This window comes from Pteropus vampyrus, unplaced genomic scaffold (assembly GCF_000151845.1).
Source record: "Pteropus vampyrus isolate Shadow unplaced genomic scaffold, Pvam_2.0 Scaffold177, whole genome shotgun sequence".
Taxonomy (NCBI): domain Eukaryota; kingdom Metazoa; phylum Chordata; class Mammalia; order Chiroptera; family Pteropodidae; genus Pteropus; species Pteropus vampyrus.
The window spans coordinates 3,352,668-3,372,708 of NW_011888958.1; the positions used below are offsets into that span (position 1 = coordinate 3,352,668).

Genomic DNA, 20,041 nt, shown 5'->3' on the forward strand with positions numbered 1-20,041 from the left:
CATTACGGTCTTCAGAGCTCCTGTTTTTCTTTTTTTATATAATCCAATTTCTTTAAAAAAACAACAAACAAAACAAAACAAACAAACAAACAAAACTCTACAGGCTATGGCATGAAGCAAACCCAGATTCAAATTCCAGTATCAGTTATTTACTTCTTTTGATCCTCAGTTTCCTAATCTGTAATATAGAGTGACTACCACCTACATAACAAGCTATGTTGATGATTAAATGATTCACTGTATGTACAGCACCCAGCACACTATCTGGTATACAGTCAGTAGCCAACAAATGCTTGTTTTCTTCCTTAATCTTGTACAATTCTTGGTCACCCCAACTAGACTGTAAAGTTGTCTAGGACAGGGACCATGTGCTCTACTACTTTTTATTCCCTACATAATAGCGAGTAGAGAATAAAGCACAGTGTCTTGCTAGAAGCAGATTCAAGAAATTCACTAGTTGATTTTTGCAAGGAGCACTAATCTTCAGGCAGAGACAAATTAGAAACTGTTGTGGGTTAAACTGTATTCCCCAAAAAGATATGCTGAAGTCTTAATCCATGGTACCAGTGTATGTAACCTTATTTGGAAATGGGATTTTTGCATAAATGAAGATGAGATCTGATTTGGACTGGATTAGGGTGGGTCCTAAATGCAATCACTGGTGTCCTTATAAGAAGGCCATGTGAAAACACACACAGAAGGAGAAGGATAGATAAGGGTAGAAGCAAAGATTGGAGTGATGCAGCTATAAGACAAGGACATCAAGGATAACTGGCAGCCACAAGGAGCTAGGAAGAGGCAAGGAAAGATTCTTCCTTAGAGTATTCATTCAGAGGGAGCATGGCTCTGCTTGATACCTTGATTTCATACTTCTAGCCTACTGAACTGTGATAGAATAAATTTCTATTGTTTTAAACAACAGTTTGGGTTAATCTGTTACAGCAGCCCTAGGAAACTAATGCAGAAATATTCACAAGTGTCATACTGACAGATATAAGCTAATTTCTGACTATTTTCTCAACCAAAAAGGTCTTTGGAGCAAGGTAAGATTTCCCCCAGAGTAAAGTTTTATCAGGCCCATTTCATATTAGAGTTAATTGCCTAATATATTCCCCTCCCCACTTTCTATAGTTCTGCAGAGTGAAGTTGGGTGAATAACTGTCATTCTGGTACTGTGGTGATATTACACTTGAGTGTCATCCTCCTACTATTTACTCCAGAGACCAGTGACACCAACTACCTAGCTACCCAGGCCCAAATCCTGGGCATCAGCCTTGAACCCTTCTCTCTCACCCGCCAGTCAATTCTACTTCCTAAATACACTGCAAGTTTCTCTCACTTTTCTTTATCTCTACAACCACCACCACCCTAGACCAATAAACCACTCAGGAAATGTCTTTTCTAAAACATTTTAAGAGCAAATGGAGGCTATAGAGATAGATCCATCTTCTTTCAGAGCCAATGTTCCAATTTTCTACTTGTATCAATGGCTAACTAAATGTTTCAGTCTCTTATTGAGAGTAACTAGAAAGGCTGAAAAATGTTTTGTTAAATATGTTTGAAGGGATTGGAGAGCTATCAAGGGAGTAAGGATTTTGAGGCCATGATCTGAAAGGAGAATAAAGCTAAGGTGAGGCTAGCAATTGGAGCTGCTTCTTCCTCTCAGAGTATTGCCAATTTCTTAAACAAAAGGCATGACTGGAAGCTGATCAGTACTTTTTTCGGTCTCATGGAGCTTAAGGGACAAATATTGAAGGTTAGAATCCACCAAGCATGAGCAGATGGAGTGAACATCCAGGGTTTTGGTTTAGACCAGAAGAGCTCACTCCCAAGAGTAAAGGTAATCTAGGAAATATACTAGCCCTAAGTAGAACTAAAATCCAGCTACATGTGATCTCTGTACCTGATTAGGTTAAGGTAATCTGCCTATAGCCTAACTGACATAAAAAGGAAAAAGAAACAAAACAAAATCCTCTCTGGAGTAAAACAACATTCCCCCAGAGCTTTAAATTCTCTCTCCAATGTTAGTTGTATAAACAATGTCCAAAGCTTAATTTAAAAAGTAGCTAGAAAAAAAAATTAAAGACAACAGAAACAGTTCAGAATGTAATAAAGATTTTGAAGTATCAGGTGTAGAATAACTATGATTAATATGTTTAAGGAAATAAATGACAAAATAGAAAATTGTAGTGGGAAACTAGAAACTATAAAAAGGAATTAAATAGAAATCTTAGAACTTAAAAAAATCAATAACTGAAGTTATAAATTCAATGGGATGGATTTAACCACAGATTAGATACAGTTAAGGAAAGAATTAGTGAATTGGGAGATGAGTCAATAGAATACATCTATATTGAAACACAAAGGAATAAAAAATACAAGAAAGAACATAAGGAACATATAAAACACAGAGAAAAAGTCATAACATATGAACAGAACCCCAAGAAACATAAAAAGAGAAAACTAGGTATAAACAATATCTGAGAAGCGAATGGCTGCAAATTTTCCAAGCGCTAATCAAATTTTTTTAGAGTGCTATTAACTCTAAGGATAATAAATAAAAAAGAAAATAATGCCTCATAATAAAACTGCTAAAACCAAAGTGAAAGAAATTTTTAAAGCAGCCAAATATAAAAAAGAGATTACATTCAAAGAAATAGCAATAAAACTGACATCTAACTTCTCAACAAAAATAACAGAAGCCAAGAGAGGATGATAGTTACCACTAAAGTATAGAAAGAAAATAACTGACAATCTAGGATTTTATACAAAAAAAATACTCTTCAAAAATGAATATGAAGCAAAGACATTTTTAGACAAATATGATCTGAGAGAATTTATCTCCAGCAGACCTGCACTAAAGAAAATACTAAAGGTAGTTCTTCAGAAAAAAGAAAAATGACCCCAGATGTAAGCACAGAGATGCAAAAATAATAAAGAGCAAGGAAACCATAATTTTTAGTAAATTTACATAACCTTTTTATTTTGCAAATAAAACAAAAAAAATTAATAAAACAAAAAAGATAAAGTCTTATAGGGTTTTAAAAATAAAGAATATTCAATCTGACCATTCATAAGGATGTCAATAATTATCTTCTTTTCAGGGCAATTAGGTCTCCCAAAACAGAAATCCAGTAATCTAACTGTGGGATCATCTCAAATATGAATACTATCCTTTATAATTATTAAACTAATTCCCTTTCAACAAATATTCTATTTATTTCAATCTGGATATTATTCACCACCAGAGGTATGAATATTCTTCTGGAGTGGCTGTATGTTTACATGTATATTTCTATCTTTGTATATTTTTTTTATCCTTTACTGTAATAACTTTTTAGAAATGAGAATGCTGATCAAAAAAATTGTCCATTTTCAATTTTGATCTTTGGCAAACTAGCAGATATTTAAAATATAATCCTTCTACCTCCCAATGATTTTAACACATTAATTTTCTATTCACAGATATCTATTAGCTTTTAGTTTTTCTTGTTCAAACTACTAAGAATGGGGAATTTACTCTCTGGCCATCCATGTTCTTCATAATGTAAAGATACAGAAGTGTCAATAAATAGTGTAATAAATTGTCCACCAAAATGTAAAATCTTAGACTCTGAAATGAAACAAGAAAAAAAAATTGGAAAAATGAAATCTTAAACACACCAAAGACTTTCCAGATTAGAAAGTTATACTGATGGAAACACATCATAAAACCACAATGTGCTATTCCCCACGCTAAAAATAACATCCCTTTCATCTATGGACACTGATACCACTGATCTAGGACTTGCCTGTCCTCCTGTCTCCTGCCAACCAAGACAATGATATGGGGAGCTTTTCCTTTGCAAGTCTAATCCTAGGGGAAATGGGAAACAGAACAGTTTTTCTCTAAGGCAATAAAGAACCTTCAAAATATTTAATGAAAAGAATCTTAAAATGCAGATTGAACAATTAAATTAGTTACGCAGAACACCCTCTAAAGTTCATCCTTAGGAATTTTATTTAGTGTTTAAAAAAAAAAAAAAAAGAATGAAGAAAAGAAAGTCCTAAACGTTCAAGACTGAAAAGCACTTGTTTTAAATGTACTGAGTTACCTGTTTTTCAAAGTTTTACTCGGGTTAACTTTTTGATTATGAAGGAAGTTATGAAAAAATAAACATAATAAAATACACATTTCTTTATTTCAGGTAATGAAAGCCCTAGAATGTTAGAACTGAAAGTACTTTTGAGATCACTTAGCCTAGCTAAGCCCTCATTTCGCAAATGACAGAACTAGACTTAAAACACAGAAACGACTTGTGCATGGCCAAAAGTGAACTGGTGCAGTCACAATAAATACCCAGTATCTTGGTCCAGTTACACACCCTTTCCATGACACTCTTGATTTATCTGCAAACAAGGAGGAGAGGAGCAGGCAATCCAGTTCTACAGTTAGTATTTGGTTCAAAATCTTGTTGGTCCGAGGAGACCTTTAACAGCTCCTAGGTAAAATCTAGTGAAAAGGCCCCACCATTCCTCCTCGATACCCTCAAATCCTCCCTACAACTTATCGGTCACCAAGTCCTATTGATTCTACCTCTCAAATACATCCCTTCATGTACATTACCACTGTCACTGACTTGGACATCATTTTTCCTTCACCGGAATCCCTGTGAAATCGCTAAACTACCCTTCTGCTTAAATCCTACAGTTTTTCTTACACCCTCCCGCCACAAGCCAGTTTTCCACCTTGAACATATGCCTTCCCTGCTTCAAATCCTTTTGTGGAGAATTTCCAAATGAAGAAAAATGGGATCTTAATGGTTTCCCTTTGCTTTTGGGATAATATCTGCATGAGTCAGAGCCTCATCAGTAAATAGATGACATTCATAATACAGGACAATTCGAGGAGAATGTATTTCAGTAAGGACCAAGTATAAAAGTTTCTTTAATCTAAAGGGTACAGGAGAACCATAAGGGACCGCTCAGGAAACTCTGACCTGGGGAAGTAGAATTGAGTGGTACATGGCTTCTAAAATGGCCCATGGTGGTCTCACCTTCTGTACTCATGCCCTTGCATAAACCCCTCACCTGGTGAGAGCGCTGGTGACTTACTCCTACTAAAGGGGATGGGATGCCATGTTCAAGATTAGGTTATAAAATAGTGAGACTCCCACTACCAATCCCCACCTGCCCTGCCTCCTCCTCCCTTGCTCATTCTGATGACAAGTTGCCACGTTTTGCCACGTTGTGAGCTGCTCTAGAAATGGGCACATGTGGCAGGGAACTAAGAGTGGCCTTCAGCTAACAGCCAGTGAGGAAATGAGGCCATCATTCCAACGGCACTCAAGGAACTGAACCTGGCCAGCAACCACATGAGTGAGCTTTGAAGTGGACTTTTTCCCCCAATCAAGGCTTTAGATAAATCTGCTACCTCAGCCCACGTCTTGAGAGGGAGCCCTGAGCCAGCACACTCACCTAATCTACACTAGGATTAGTGACCCACAGAAATTGACATAACAAATGTTGTGGTTAAGTCACTGAGTTTAGGGGCAAATTGTTACACAGCAATTGATCACTAATACAAAATGGAACCACTCCAAGGCCCAAAAGGATGAGTAGAGGAAATGGGTATCAGGACCCAGAAAAGGAGAGCAGTCTTCCTTGAGAGGAGCAGCCACCTTCTGTGCCAGACCTTACAGAGAGGGAGCCAAGGAAAGAAATACCCTGACTTTACTCTTCTTCCTCCCTCCCATTTCTCCAGGCTTCTATTGACCCAATTCAATTGAAAAGCCAGAAATTGAAAGCCAAAAGTCACAGGAGCCCTGTAGATGTAGTACACATGGCTTAGCATTTTGGGCCACAGAACAGCATAGAGAGGGGCTGAGAACGGGTGTGGGGTTGCAAAGGGAAAATAACCTGCACAATGTCCAAACTCTTTGCATGATGTAAAAGGTTTTTCATGATCTGGACCTAATCTACTCATCCAGCTTTATTTCTCAACCCTTCATCACAGAAACTTAGCTCCATGAAGAGAGCCACTCGAAGTTTCCAGAACTCATCATACAACTTCACAACTCTGTCCCTTTACATGCACTGGTCCTTCTTCCTTTTACACTTTTTCTCCCCTTCTCTGCCAGGTTAATTCTAATCATATTTCAAAAATTAAAACAGGTGCCAAATCCTATGGATGTCTTCTATGACATCATCCTCCTCTCTCCTCCCAGAACTGTCAGCTTGCCTCTATGTGTACTGCACTTATCTGATTACCCACCTCTGCCCTGCTGGCCTATAGGTTACTTCAGGGAACAGCCCTCATCTTGCATCCCTAGCATCTAACAGTGTCTGGCACACAAATGAAACTCAATACATATTTGCTGATTAGCGTCTAATCCTCATTATGTCTTAGTCACTAGGGTCTGCAGGTTCATTGACTCTCAATCGTGTTGGCTTCTACGACTGCCTTCTCTGAATTCCAGAACAATGCCCTAGTCCCAGCTTTCTCTCCAGCTTCCCTCTACTAGACTAGGTGTTCCCTTCTTGGTGCCTGTGTAACTAAAATAGTACTACATTTGCTTTCTGGAAGTATTCCTAAACCAACTTCTGCCCAGGACTTCAAGGGTCCTAGATCATTAGGAAAAGTGACCTTGGAGGTATCAGAGCAATACAGAGATGAGACGAAATGCCAGCAGAAAAGGAGTTAATAACTGGAAACTAAGGTGAAGGAAGCCAGCAATGGCATGGCTATTTAACAACCCCTTCCACATACAACAATGTTGGCTTTTTGTCTTCCTCTAAAACTCCGAATTCATCCCTGACATTATATATTACTGACAATATCCAGTGCTGTTTAAACATTGTTCCTGCTGTCTCATATATAATCGGTACTGCAAAATAACTGTACAAATATCTTACATGTTATTAGCAAACCAAAGAAACAAGTCACCACCAAGAAGATACTTTAACTGTTGGGTGTTGAATTGTTACGAGTAAAATTTTTTCTTCTGATACCTGACTACACTGGGTTTAATCTCAATCCAATTTACGTTACCTAGGAATGTCTAAAATATTGCCAGAAAAACTCAAAAGACCCTTACGCACATAGTTTCACAACATTGTTTGAACAGGGAAATATCTTAAATTCTGGTAGATCAAAATGTTACAGAATGAAACTTGGAAATCATTGCAGAAATGTATTTGCACATTATTTGTCCAACACCCTCACTTTACAGAAGAGAAAATGAAACAAAAGTCATGTTTTATTTATTAAGTTGAGGGTGAGTACACAGGGTTCATTTTATTATGCTTCTTTTCACCTTAGGTGAGCAATGAATAGATTGTTTTTGCTTAAGAAGTAATTCATAGTTGGGAAGAAAGGAGGGAAAGAAAGAGGAAAGGAAGAAGACAAAATAAGTAGAACCAAGAAGGTGAAGTTGCCCATCCAGAGAACCAAAACGATAAGTGTGGGAGCTGGGACCAGATAGCCAGAGCTGTCAGCTCCCTGTCTGGCATCATCCATCACACTGTACCACCTTTTGACCCCAGCCTGGGTCACGTTAAGCTACAATTTTCTCTGTTCACCCCCTGGGTCACGTTCAGCTGCAATTTTCTCTGTTCACCTATCCTCTAATAGCCCAGAGTTCTACCAAATCAAATTACCAGTCTGGTTGGAAATTTGTCAAGAGACATCATTTATACCACTAGAGGACCAAACAAAATCAGAAAGCAACCAACTCTTACTCAAAAGAATTTCTAGTTATAAAAGAAAGTAAACATTTCAGGAAATCTTTACCCAGTAAACAAAAGCACCAGGAAGTAGAATGAAGCTTTAGCATTACAAATGTTCAAAGTTAACCCTAGTCATATCTCTGAGAATATGCACAAAAACCAAAGATCTGCTGCACAGTATTTTCATTTATTTTAATTCACCAATGTCTGTTGAGACCCAACAATGTGGTAATAATTGTTTGTGGTTAACAACATGGTTGTTAAAGAACACCAATGGGACCAGCCAGGCTCCCTGGACATAATGATGGCTTCGGTGACAAACTGCTGAGCAACTTGAAGAAAGTTCCTCCTCTTCTCCATACTTTCATTTTCTCACCTGTGAAATAAGTGTATAGACTAGAAAACCTCTAAGACAAAGCTGGTCGAATCCTCTAATTCTAACTCTATGACAAGAGCCTGGTTCTTCTATATCTCGAGAGATCTACAAATAATTATGAAATCAAAAACCCATTTCAAAACGCCAACTCTCTCATTTCTTCACGATGCATACTCTACCAGCATATTGTAAAAGATACTAAATAAGTGCATTTCAAACTTACCTGAGCATCAGATTCTCCTGAGAACATTTTAAAACTCAGATTCCTGGGACCCAGCTGAGACCTATTAAATGAAAATATCTTTGAGGGGGTCCTCTTAGAATAAGCATGTTTTTATAAAGCACCCCTAAACAATCTGATGTACAGTCAGGTTCAAATATCATCACTACATTAGGCAACTCAATGACCCAGGATCTTTTGGATCCAAGAATGTAAAAACAGTTAACAGGTCTGGGCGACTTAATGAATAATTAAGCTTTTCTTTTAAATAGATTTTTAATGGGACCAATACATTTTTCATACACACCTCCAATCCCAAATGTGAATATGAAAGATGAAAAACTAAATTAGAAAGTCTTTTCAAGTCAATAAATAAATCATGCCCTGGGAAAGTACAACTTCTCACAGTTAATGACACACAAAACAAAAAGAAATTGAAGAGTATTCTGAAATGTGTGAGCTTAGGAAATCCACCCATCATTACTCATATGTCAGGAGGTTACCATCTCAAATGGCATTTAAAAGTCACAACAACATTATGGACGTAATCATCCCACTTATTACTCGAAAGTTTACCCAAAAGCTCCATTTCTCTAGATTTGGCTCTTTAAATGTCAGCATCTGAATCAACACAACATAGTCCAAGCAAAAATTTCACACTGGAAATGTCTGACAAGAGAAAGAAACAACAAACAAGAGAAGGAAAACAAAAACGAAAGCACTATTTGCACAATTTTTTAAATGTAAATTTTTGTTGGCAATCTCTAAGAAAAGGTTTGGTTTTATAGCTAAAATCTTGACTAAATTGTCACACAAGAGTACTTCTATAGAAAATGTTGTGAATTGACCTTGGTTTCAAGATTTGCTCTTTAGCTACACCTTGAGGATAGTGTCCTGTAGTAGGTAAGTCTCGGCCACAGCCAGTGGCCAGTCTACAGCACTTAGAGTAGAGAACTAGGTGGATACCCCGTGTTTCAAACACATCGTGACTTGTTAGTCAAAAGAACTAGGTTTTAATGATTCTAGGTGCTGGAGCCATACTAGGCAATAAGTATGCCACTTTTTTTTTTTTTTCTGAATGGATCCAATATCCCTTTTGAGCAATTAATAAAGCAAATTAGATGCACACAAATTTGTCATGAGGAAGCAAGATATATTTTCAGTGTAGAAACCAAATGACTAGTGATCATTTCTCTAAAGAACTATAGCAATTGACAACTTTGTTTCTAAATTTAACCAAAAAGAAAAAAAAAAAAAGTCTCTTGCTACTGCCTAAAAAGTAAAAATTCAAGTTCCCACAAATCTATAGGAAGTTTTCTCTTCGACGTAACACCAAACATTCTAGTGGAAAGCTGTCTGGATTGCATGACCTTTACATTTCCTATTAACCTTTAATGATCCATTGATTTGCAATCTCTGAATAATATAAAAACATTTGTACTGTGTTCCTATGTCTTTAAAAAGCGACTCACTGTATGAACGTACTTCAGTCAACTTATTAACAGCATCAACATTTATACATTTTATAGTTTATTTCCTCTCCAAGTGTCACTGTCTCTAGAAGACCTAAAGATAAAAGAAAAAGAAGCATTCATTATGGACCACCTCCAGGCCAAGCAGGATGTAAGATGCCTTATGTACTTCACATAAATGAATCTGTACAATAAACCCATGAAGTACTATCCTTCTTCCCACCTTATTTTTCTTTTTATAAATGAAGAAACCAAGACTCACAGAAGTTAAATAACTGACTCAAGGTCATATCTCTAGGAAGTGGCAGAATTGCAACTTTAACCCAGATCTGACTCCGAACCCCATGTCCTTACAAGCTTGACAGAGTCTTTCAGCCTGGGGTGGGTTAAGAAAGCAATGATATATAAATGTCTGTCTATTATTCTGTATGCCTCACTAATTGGCTAGTCTCATTAATCTATTTTTCTTCACTAGAACTTAATAAGCATCTCTCTTGGAGATGGGTTATCTAAGCATTCTCTTGCAAAACAAAGGATTAGGGAAATTGATACTCAGAGCAGGAATCGTTTGAGTTCCATTCTTTACAAGGAAAAGAGAAAAATTCACCATACCGATTATCCAGGACTACCTAATTCAACATTGTCCGCATGATTAACATAGATCAAACACAGAGACTTCAAGAAAACACAGAACCCAGCAGACAGCTCAAATACTTAGTGAAATGAACATTAACTCATTTTCCTTATTAATATATAATACAGTTAAGTTAAATTTTACAAACATGCAAACATTAAAAAGGTGTTTAATAAGAAGCAGTTATTTCATCAAATTCAATGTGTGCACAAATAAAACTACGTGCCACATTTCCTTCCTTAAAATGTATTCTTCTTCCAAATGTCCATATTTGAATAAATACCATCAACGTCTTTCTATAACCCAAGGTCAAAAACCCAGTCATTTTTTTATTCTCTATTCACTTCCTAATTCCATATTCATTCAGTTTCGAAGTCATTTTTAATTTAGACTCTTTAATCCCTCTGCTCAGTCCTGCTCAGTTCTGAAGGGCATGTCCCATGCTAGATTAGCGTTCTCCTTACCTTTCTCACAGATACAGAAATATCCCCCACTAGTCTCCAATCCACTCTGATAACAATGCATTTGGCACACTAGGGCAAGACTCATAATCCCAAAGAGTCGTTGATTTTACAACTCCCGGCACAAAACTTTTCCAGGATTAAACTGCCTGTGATTCCACATTCTCAATTCTGGCTCCATCCAGCCTCTCTTTCCAAAACTTTACCTCCACTTATTTCTACTAATTCATCCTATGCCCAAGCGAACAGGTTCTGATTGCTGTTCACTTTCTCCAGCTCTTTGCCTCTGCAGAACACATCTCACCCCCTGGGATGTTCTCTTTCTGCATAAGCAATCCTACCTATCCTTTAAAACTGAGTTCAAAGACCACTCCTGACCTCTGACCTCTGAAACTGGAGGTAATTGCTCCTCCTCTGAGATTATATAACACTCAACTTGCACTTCTCTTTTGGAAATTAACACTCAGACTCTGTTACAGTTATTTAGGTATATCTAATGTCTCATACCAGCTGTAAACATCTATGTTAGATCTATGTTAGATGTTTACAGTACCTCTGTATCTCCCACAGCGTCTAGAGTAGATCTTGCAGGTACCATGGGTTCGAAGAACATTGGATTAATAAATGTTACACTAAGGGCTTTACACCAAAGGAGAGTATGTCTCTACTGTATTCCTTATGCCATCTTTGGGTTTAAAGAAAACTAAATCACATAGTATTTTTCAAGTATGCAATAAGCAAGTAGGACAAAACCTAACTCTCGAATTTTAGAACTGGAGAATTAGAGCACATGAGAAGAATATGATAGGCATTTATCCATCAAGGCAGTTTAGACAGAAAGCATCTGTTGAGCTGTCAACCATCGATAAACCCTCCACAGAACACAAACGCACAGAGGCAGCACTGTGGCATCTAACCAGACACCTTACTTTGCGGTAGACTATCATGTTTGGAGAACTCTCCTCTGGGTCAGCAATCCCCACTGTTCTTTGATCCCCGGATCCCTGAGCCATCCTGGACGTCTTCACTCACACTGTAAAAATAAAGAACAGGCCATTAAGATGTGAAAGAATTACATAAAGAAAGCTTTGCAATGCAAAGTACTAAGTCTCTTTTGGCAGGCGGCATGAAAACAAAACGTGATGTAATGTTTTATTTTTCCTTATTAATTTAGGCAGTATTAAAAAAAAAAGTTAGATGATAGTGATCTTATTATCCACCTATATCCTTCTAATCCCACAGCACGTTATTTTCAGCCCAGAATCATGCACCCCAGGGGTAATCATATGCCAGTATTAAATAATGTCCTGAAGACAAATGAAGCCACTCATTTTGATGTTGATTTTGTTACCCAAACTCATTTTTTGATTAAGTTTATTCATTAAAATACAAATATCTTATCAGGAAAATGCAAATCAAAACCACAAGGAGATACCACTTCATACTCGCTAGGAAGGTTATAATAATAAAAACAAAAGTTAAATAACAAGCATTGAAAACGATGTGGGGAAATTGGAATTCTTGTACATCATTGGTAGGAAATGGTAACTAGTTTGGTGGTTCCCCAAAAAGTTAAACATAGAATTACCATAAAAGCTGGCAATGAAAACAGGTTTTCAAATACTTGAACATGAATGTTCACAGCAGCACTATTCACAATTGCCAAAGTATGGAATTAACTCAATATCCATCAACTGATAAACAAAATATGTTCTATCCCTATAATGGAATATAATTCAGCCATAAAAAGCAACAAAGTACTGATATATGCTACAACATAGATACTTGAAAATACTATGCTAAATGAAAGAAGCTAGACAGAATATGTCACTGCAATGGACCAAATGTTTATGTCCTCTCAAAATTCATAATCCTAGCCCCTAATATAATGGTATTAGGTGGTAGAACCTTTGGGAAGTGGTTAGGGCCCTTGTAAAAGAGATCTCAGAGAGCTCCCTTCCGAGATGTGAGGATACAGTGAGAAAAAAGCCACCCATGAGCCTGGAAGCAGATCCTCACCCAACCATACGCCTTGATCTTGATTTTCCAGACTCCAGAACTGTCAGAAATAAATTTCTGTTGTTTACAAGCTATCTAGCCTATGGTATTCTATCATAGCAGCCTGAACGGACTAAGACAGTCACATATTGTATGATTCCACTGACACGAAATATCTAGAATAGGGAAACCTACAGACACAGAAAGCTGACTGGTAGTTACCAGCAGCTGGGGAGAGGAGAGCTTGGGGTGACTGCTTAATGGATATGGGATCTCCTCTGGGGGTGATAAAAACATTTTTCAACTAGCTAGAGGTGTTGGTTGCAGAACACTTTGAGTGTACTTAAATGCCTCTAAAATGTATGCTTTGAAGTGGTCAATTTTATGAGTGCTGTTATGAACAGAGGAGCGACACTACGACATGATGATGAAAGAGAGGCCGTTACAATTTAAAATGAAAACTCATGCATTTATGAATTTCACCTCAGTTAAGAAAAGTGAATATTTTTAATTTGATCTTTCAGAAAATCTAAAAAGATAACAGTGAGACAATATCAGCATATGGAATCTTGTAGTAAAGTAGAAAGTTCAATTCTTGGTATGACACTATATTTGCTGGGTGACCTCTAGCAAGTTAAATAACTTGTAGGGGTCCCTTTGTTCATTTTCTTTTCAAATATACATGTGGAACACCTACTATGTACCCAGAACCACACCAAAGAATCTTTCAGTACATTGCTCTCATCAGTAAAAAGTGAATTCCACTAAGTACTCACAGCTAAGGGTCAAATAAACTGAGTGTAAAAGCGCCGTATAAAGCCATAAAAGTCCTGTACAAATGCTACCACTAATCTAAGAGCCTGCCTGGATTATTTGCACAAAATTCAGAGGCATTTCATCAAAGAAACTTTTATAAATACCATACTTGACAGAAAAGGCCATTATAATTTAAAATAAAAACTCAGGAAACATTTTATTATAAGTTGGTACCAAAGGTCATTCCACAAAAACAAATTTGGGCAGAAAATGGGGAAGAGACAAGAATTTTTAATTTATGCTAAGACTTCAATTGCCCCAAATATCCCATTTGAATAATGTCATTTACTTTCTTCATTATTTATGAATTAGGATGCATTGTAAAAGATACAGTACACAAAGAGAAAGAGAGTGTCATTCTACTATCTCTACACACTGCAATATCAGTATTTCTATGAATATAGTACTACATGGAAACATTGATTATTATTCTAATCAGTGGTTTTTAAAGTTAAATGAACAACACGGTTTTACTTTTAAACAACTACTTATTTGTCTACTCTCTTGCCTTAATACAGTATATGACAGCATGAAAAACGGAATTGGAGTCCATATATGTATGTTCATTTATCTACGAACACAGCCACTTGATGTCCCATTGCTTTATTTTTAAATGAACATTCTCACTTTGATGAGCATATTATCTTTCATCTAAAAAAACTGTGTTATAACTTCAAGGTTGGAAATGACCTGGAAACAATCGTGCTGGCCCTCCCCTCACCTTTCCCTGTCCCCCAGCCCGAATAGAAACACTTCTGTTTATTAAAACAGGCCGATGTCCCAGGATCTGGATTTTTGACTGCCAAGGGAGTACAGAGAGCCTCCAGTTAGGAATTTTAGTGAGCCTAGTATAACTAGTAGAAAAGTCTATTTCTGGTTCCTCCATCAACTCATTTGAAACTCAAACAAGTCATTTACCTTTTCTGTGCCTAGAATCATTTATAAAATAGTGATATAACCACTTTCTAGTCCATATGTTAACAGATGTTAGAACTGGATGTGAAACCGACGCAGGTAAGGATGTTCTAATTAAATTCATTGTCTATAACGCTGGGGTTCATGAAATTAAAGGAATAGATTTTCATTCATTACAATATAGTATAAAATATTTATTCTTAAATGATTTACAACAGAAATAGGAATATTTTAAATTTAGTAGTAGAGAAAAACAAAACCTTCATGTTATTTATATACATATTACATGTATATACATATAGTAAATAATTCAGGGACTTTGATTTTAATATTTGAAGAATATAAAAAATGTTATATTCTTTGAAAACACACAACTACATTTCAATTAAAAGAAAAATTGTTAATAATATTCCTTTCCTATAATGGCTTACAGCTAACGAAAAAGGAAAAAAGGAAAACTGAAAATGTGTTAAGACCATGCATTTCATAATTTCCAAGAACAGACAAGACAGCTTAGTGATTACAAACTGGCCTCTGTCATCAGACAGACCTGTGTCTGAATCCAGGCTCCACCACTTACTAGCTGTGTGATCTGGAACAAGTTACTTCGCCTCTCTGTGCCTTTGTTCTCTTATATGTAACAAACCACAGTCCAAGCATCATAGAAAGCCTTCTGAACTGGGAGGCCTGGGTCCCCCGCCTGACCTGTAACTAACTACTATTGGAACCAGGTCACACCACAGCTTCTCTGCACCCCAACTAGACACGAATATAAAACCCAGCATCTTTAGTATTCCCTCCATCTCTGATCTAGAATTCAGAACTTCAAATTTCTAACTTTCCTTCAAAGACTCATCAGTGTTCCATGACACTGCCTGTATCCTAGGCCAACTCCTCTATTCATGATAGTGCTCATGCTGAACTCCTCCAATTACTGCCTGTATCCTAGGCCAACTCCTCTATTCATGATAGTGCTCATGCTGAACTCCTCCAAGAAACACAAAACTGTTAGGGTTAAGCGTTCCCTCCCAGACTTAGGGTCCCTTCCCACCAAACAATTCCTGTAATACCACTACCCACCACTAGGTGCCATAGGACTCAACATTTCTTCTTGGAGCAAACACATTAAGCATTCACTCGCAAAGCTCCATGGTAGGCCCTGGAGATACGAAGATAAATCAGACACAGATGCCCTCATTAAAGTGTTCAGAGTCCAAGAGGGGTGACAGACATGTCCACGAAAGCAGGATACTATAATGGGTAGGTGTTCAGTTATGTTAACACAGAGCAGGAGGAAGTGGCAACTGAGATCAGAGCAGAAGGATGAACAGGAGTCTGGGGGAGGTAGGAAAGGCCATTCAAGCCTAGATGACAACACAGGCATGGGCATTGGAAGCCCCAGAAGTGTAGGCACTCAAGAAAAAATGAAAACATGAAGATGATCTGATCTCAAGGAGATTAGTGGGAGAACAGCCAACGTGGAGAGTGAAATAACAGATTCACACCTATTTGGATTCCTAGGACTTCGTTTACTTGTTTATCAGGGGTGTTCTCAACTAGAAACCCAGTTCTGCCTAGGCAGAGCCTTTGTCAGTGAGGTTTACCCTCTAACCATGTCACCCTAGAACAGGTCCTGGCACCTAGTAGGTACTCAAATATATTTTAATGATTGACAGAACTGATAAGATTCCATCTAAGTGCAGGATACCCTTTCTGGAACATTCATCTAGTTAACAAGTCATTAAAACTGCCCAAGAAAGAAGACTCTTTATCAACAAAGACCTATGTATGGAAACACACATAAAAATTTTCCCCAGAGTTTAATGATATGGACCAGCCCTCAACTCAGGAATCCACTTTTGTAATCCATAAGTAATTTAGGTAAGAAGGAATTTGTGGGAGGGTGGGAAATATAGTGAGGAGAGACCCTATGAATAACAACAATTGAGTATCTATGACTCAAATTCTGGTTAGTAAATCTTTCGAAAGTTGGGACTTTAATTTACTCCAAACTTACACTGCATTTGTAGCTTGTAGTTATGACAAATGCTAGCTATCTTCCTTTGTAAATGCCAACCACTCTAGAGCAGCAAAGCCTAGGGTCCAGGAGATAACCATGCTGAGCTGAATAGGTAGGAAAGACCAAATATGTGGAAAAGGAAGGGGCTTCGACATTAAATTTAGAGTCATTTCTCAGCTCTGGCCACACTAAGGCTGCCAGGTGGCCTCTGGCAATTCTCTCTCCAACTCTAAATTTCCAGCTCTTCGCCTGGAAGATGAGAACCCCCTACTTTGCAGAGTTGCTTTTGAAAAGTAAATAAAATCTATGGCCATGCTACCCTGAACAAGCTCGATCCCGTCTGATCTCGGAAGCTAAGCAGGGTCGGGCCTGGTTAGTACTTGGATGGGAGACCACCTAGGAAGATCGAGTGTTGTAGGTATTAAAAAAAAAAAGAAAGGGAATAAAATAAGTCATACAAATTCCCTAGCATGGAATAAATGTAGCAACTAACCAGCATGCTTGTTCTCAGCCAAATTCATTGGAGAAGCTCCTTCCCATCCCTTAGGTATTCTGACTTGCTGCATCTAAGGATGGAACTGTCAGCCCTTTACCAACTCTTCAGGTGACCCTGATGACCAACTAAGAGGTGGGCCACTACAGTTACACTACAATGCCACTAACACATCGTCACATGCAGCTAAAAGCCATAAGACATCACGCCTGCCACTCAGCTCCCAGACCTCAAAACCCTACTCAGGGAAATCTCTTGTAGGATTAGCAATCAAATGCTGACTATAATATAGTCTAAATATTTATGTTGCCAAATAAGAATTTCTGTTGATGTTATTTCCTCTCCACTATATTATATCAAACTTACATTGTTTGCCTTAGTCCATAAAACCCAATGGATTTTTCTGACATCAGCAATGTTAAGCACTTCAGAAAAAAATTTACAAGATGTGTGCTAACTCAGTAGTATAAGCTTGTTTATACAGTTCTAATCTGACTGAGTGGGCAGGAACCTCAAGGGGGAAGAAGGAAGAAAACAGCTATAAAGAACAAATAACCCTTTCTGTTATAGCACAGTCTGCCAACTTGACATTTCCTATATACTCAAGGTTCAGAAGTTCAATGACAGATCATGTGTCTGTTTCAGGTAATATAGAGAAGACCTTAAAGCAAGATGACAGAGCTCAACCTCCAGAGGACAATTTTGGTGGCAATGACAGGCACTCGGTATTTTACTGGGATATTATTGTTTGATCATTTCAAGACCTCAGTTAGAATTCAATGGTTCCCAAAAGCTGATCCAAGGACCTGAACCAGACTAGCAACCTCAGTATCACGTGGGGGAAATTCTAAAGATACATGTTCCTGGTTCCCATGCTCCAGAAATTCTAATCCAGTTGGCCTAAGGTGATCCCTAGAGATTTATAATTTAAATATTCCCCAGGTGATCTGGAAACACATGCAAGGTTGAGAACCATTGACCTAGATACCATGGAGCCTGCTTCCTCTTCACCTGATCCCCCTATCTCTTCCCATGTTGCCTACTGTCGGGCAGCCACGCTTTGGTGGAACTCCTTTAATTTCCCTTGTATTTAGGCAAAAAAACTCACTGTAAGGATATAGCAAGGATCATGGGGTCAAATAACCAGCTCAGCAATGCAACTTAAGTGCTGTGTGACCCTGAGCAACTTATCACATGCTTATTTAACCTCTCTAAGACTTGGTTTCCTCATCTAGGAAATGGAACGAGCACTAATCCGCCTGTTTTGGTGGTTCTCAGCCTGGCCTTCTTGTCAGAATCACTTGGGCAGTGCTGTAACTGTAACAAGTGGGTTTATTATTATTACTCTACAGATGAGAAGACTGAGGCTCTAGAATATAAGTAACTTGCCCAAAGTAACACAGCTTGTCAGCCGAGAAATGAAAACTCAAACTCAGAGCAGACGCCAATGCCCACAGACTTTCCAATGTGTCAGTGTTGGTCTGCAGTGAAATTACCTATATAAAGTATTTAAAACAAAATTGTGTGAATATACAAAATTTAAGTATATAGCTAAATATTAAATATTTAGCACCTATATATTATATATAAACTTAGTAGTAGGTACTACTGGTACGTAGTAAAACTGGTACACAGTAGGTCTTCGAGTACTTTGTAGTCCCTTCCTTCTACTTCCTAGTGCATCAGTGAAGTTGACTTCCCCATATCAATCCTATCTTAAGACATATAAATACAGTCCTATCTGGGTTGCTACAGCTGCCTGACAGCCTAAACAAACTAATCTTCTAAAGCTGCTTATAAAGAAAAATATTTTTGCATTCCCTATATTAAACAATAATCCTAAAAATTAAGCTGAGAGGGAGAAGCAGAAAGTTCTTCACAAAACAGGAAGTCTTTAGCCATGTGATGTGCCGCATAGTCCTGTTAATACAATCACTGCTCAAAGTTCAGGTTCATGGAGGCATCTCTTACCACACTGCTCTGGACACCCCTAGACCCTGCCAATGCCCCATTGACTCTTCTTGACTTTTGAACTCTTCCTTTGTAAACAGTACTCCCACTATGTCCTTCTACCTCCTCTCTGAACTTTGACTTTCTGTGACCTTGATGGAAACCTGGCTTACCCCAAGGGCATCCCCTCCCCCATAGCTCCCTGTCCTCAGCCCGTATATATCTCAAGATCAGGAAGTAACATAAGCATGCTCCTGGCTGTCCATTGCTGCTTCAAATTACTTCCCTCCAGTCTTCCTACCCAAATCCCTGATCTCGTGACATTCAAGCCATCTAGCTATGCCGCTTTCTACCCATTCTCACTGCTATGTCTCACCTCCTTCCTGCTTATGCCCTTCCATTTCCTAAAGACTCCAGTTCCAGTTCTCAGAGGTTTTCTCCATCCCTTAGTTAATCTCAGTGACTTTAATGTCAGAATCAAAGACCTATCAAAAAAAAGGTTGATTTGTTCTTCCTTCTATTTCCTCACCTGAACCCTTTTCCGCCATCCCTCTTCCCCGGCCACCGTCTCACATGGCCACATGCTGAACCTCATCATCACCAGTGCCTGTATCGTCGCAAATCCTCTACTTTCTCCATCTTTCCTCTTTGCAGTTCATTTACTCTACATTCACTGCAAATATTCCTCAAACTTATTTAGACATTCAATCTATTTCAACCTAAATTTTTTTAGATTTTCTTCTCTCACTGCATCCATCATTATAATCAATCACTATCTTTCAAATATCCTCATCTCCCTCACCTCCCCTTTTCTGTGTTATATTTCCTAGCAAAACTGCAACATTGACAGAACCTGAATATCCACCATACAATATCCATACAGGATCCAAATATCCAAGTTCACATCCAAGCAAGTGAACACTTTGGGGTAGGGGTGAGGTTGAAAGGAAATCACGCAACCAGGCTGACTAGCTGCATT

The 20,041-nt window shown here is 37.9% G+C and overlaps 1 protein-coding gene and 1 pseudogene across 2 annotated transcripts in view; one reads left to right on the plus strand and one right to left on the minus strand.

Annotated features, from left to right (window-relative positions):
- RGS6 (regulator of G protein signaling 6) overlaps window positions 1-20,041 on the minus strand; it is a 457,947-nt gene that overhangs the window by 421,521 nt on the left and 16,385 nt on the right. For both annotated transcript variants that reach the window (XM_011370921.2, XM_011370922.2), the window contains exon 2: window positions 11,800-11,903. In XM_011370921.2, the coding sequence (XP_011369223.1) occupies window positions 11,800-11,883 (84 nt within the window). In that variant the 5' untranslated portion in view covers window positions 11,884-11,903. The remainder of the gene's footprint in view (window positions 1-11,799; window positions 11,904-20,041) is intronic.
- LOC111746127 lies at window positions 16,922-17,040 on the plus strand (annotated as a pseudogene).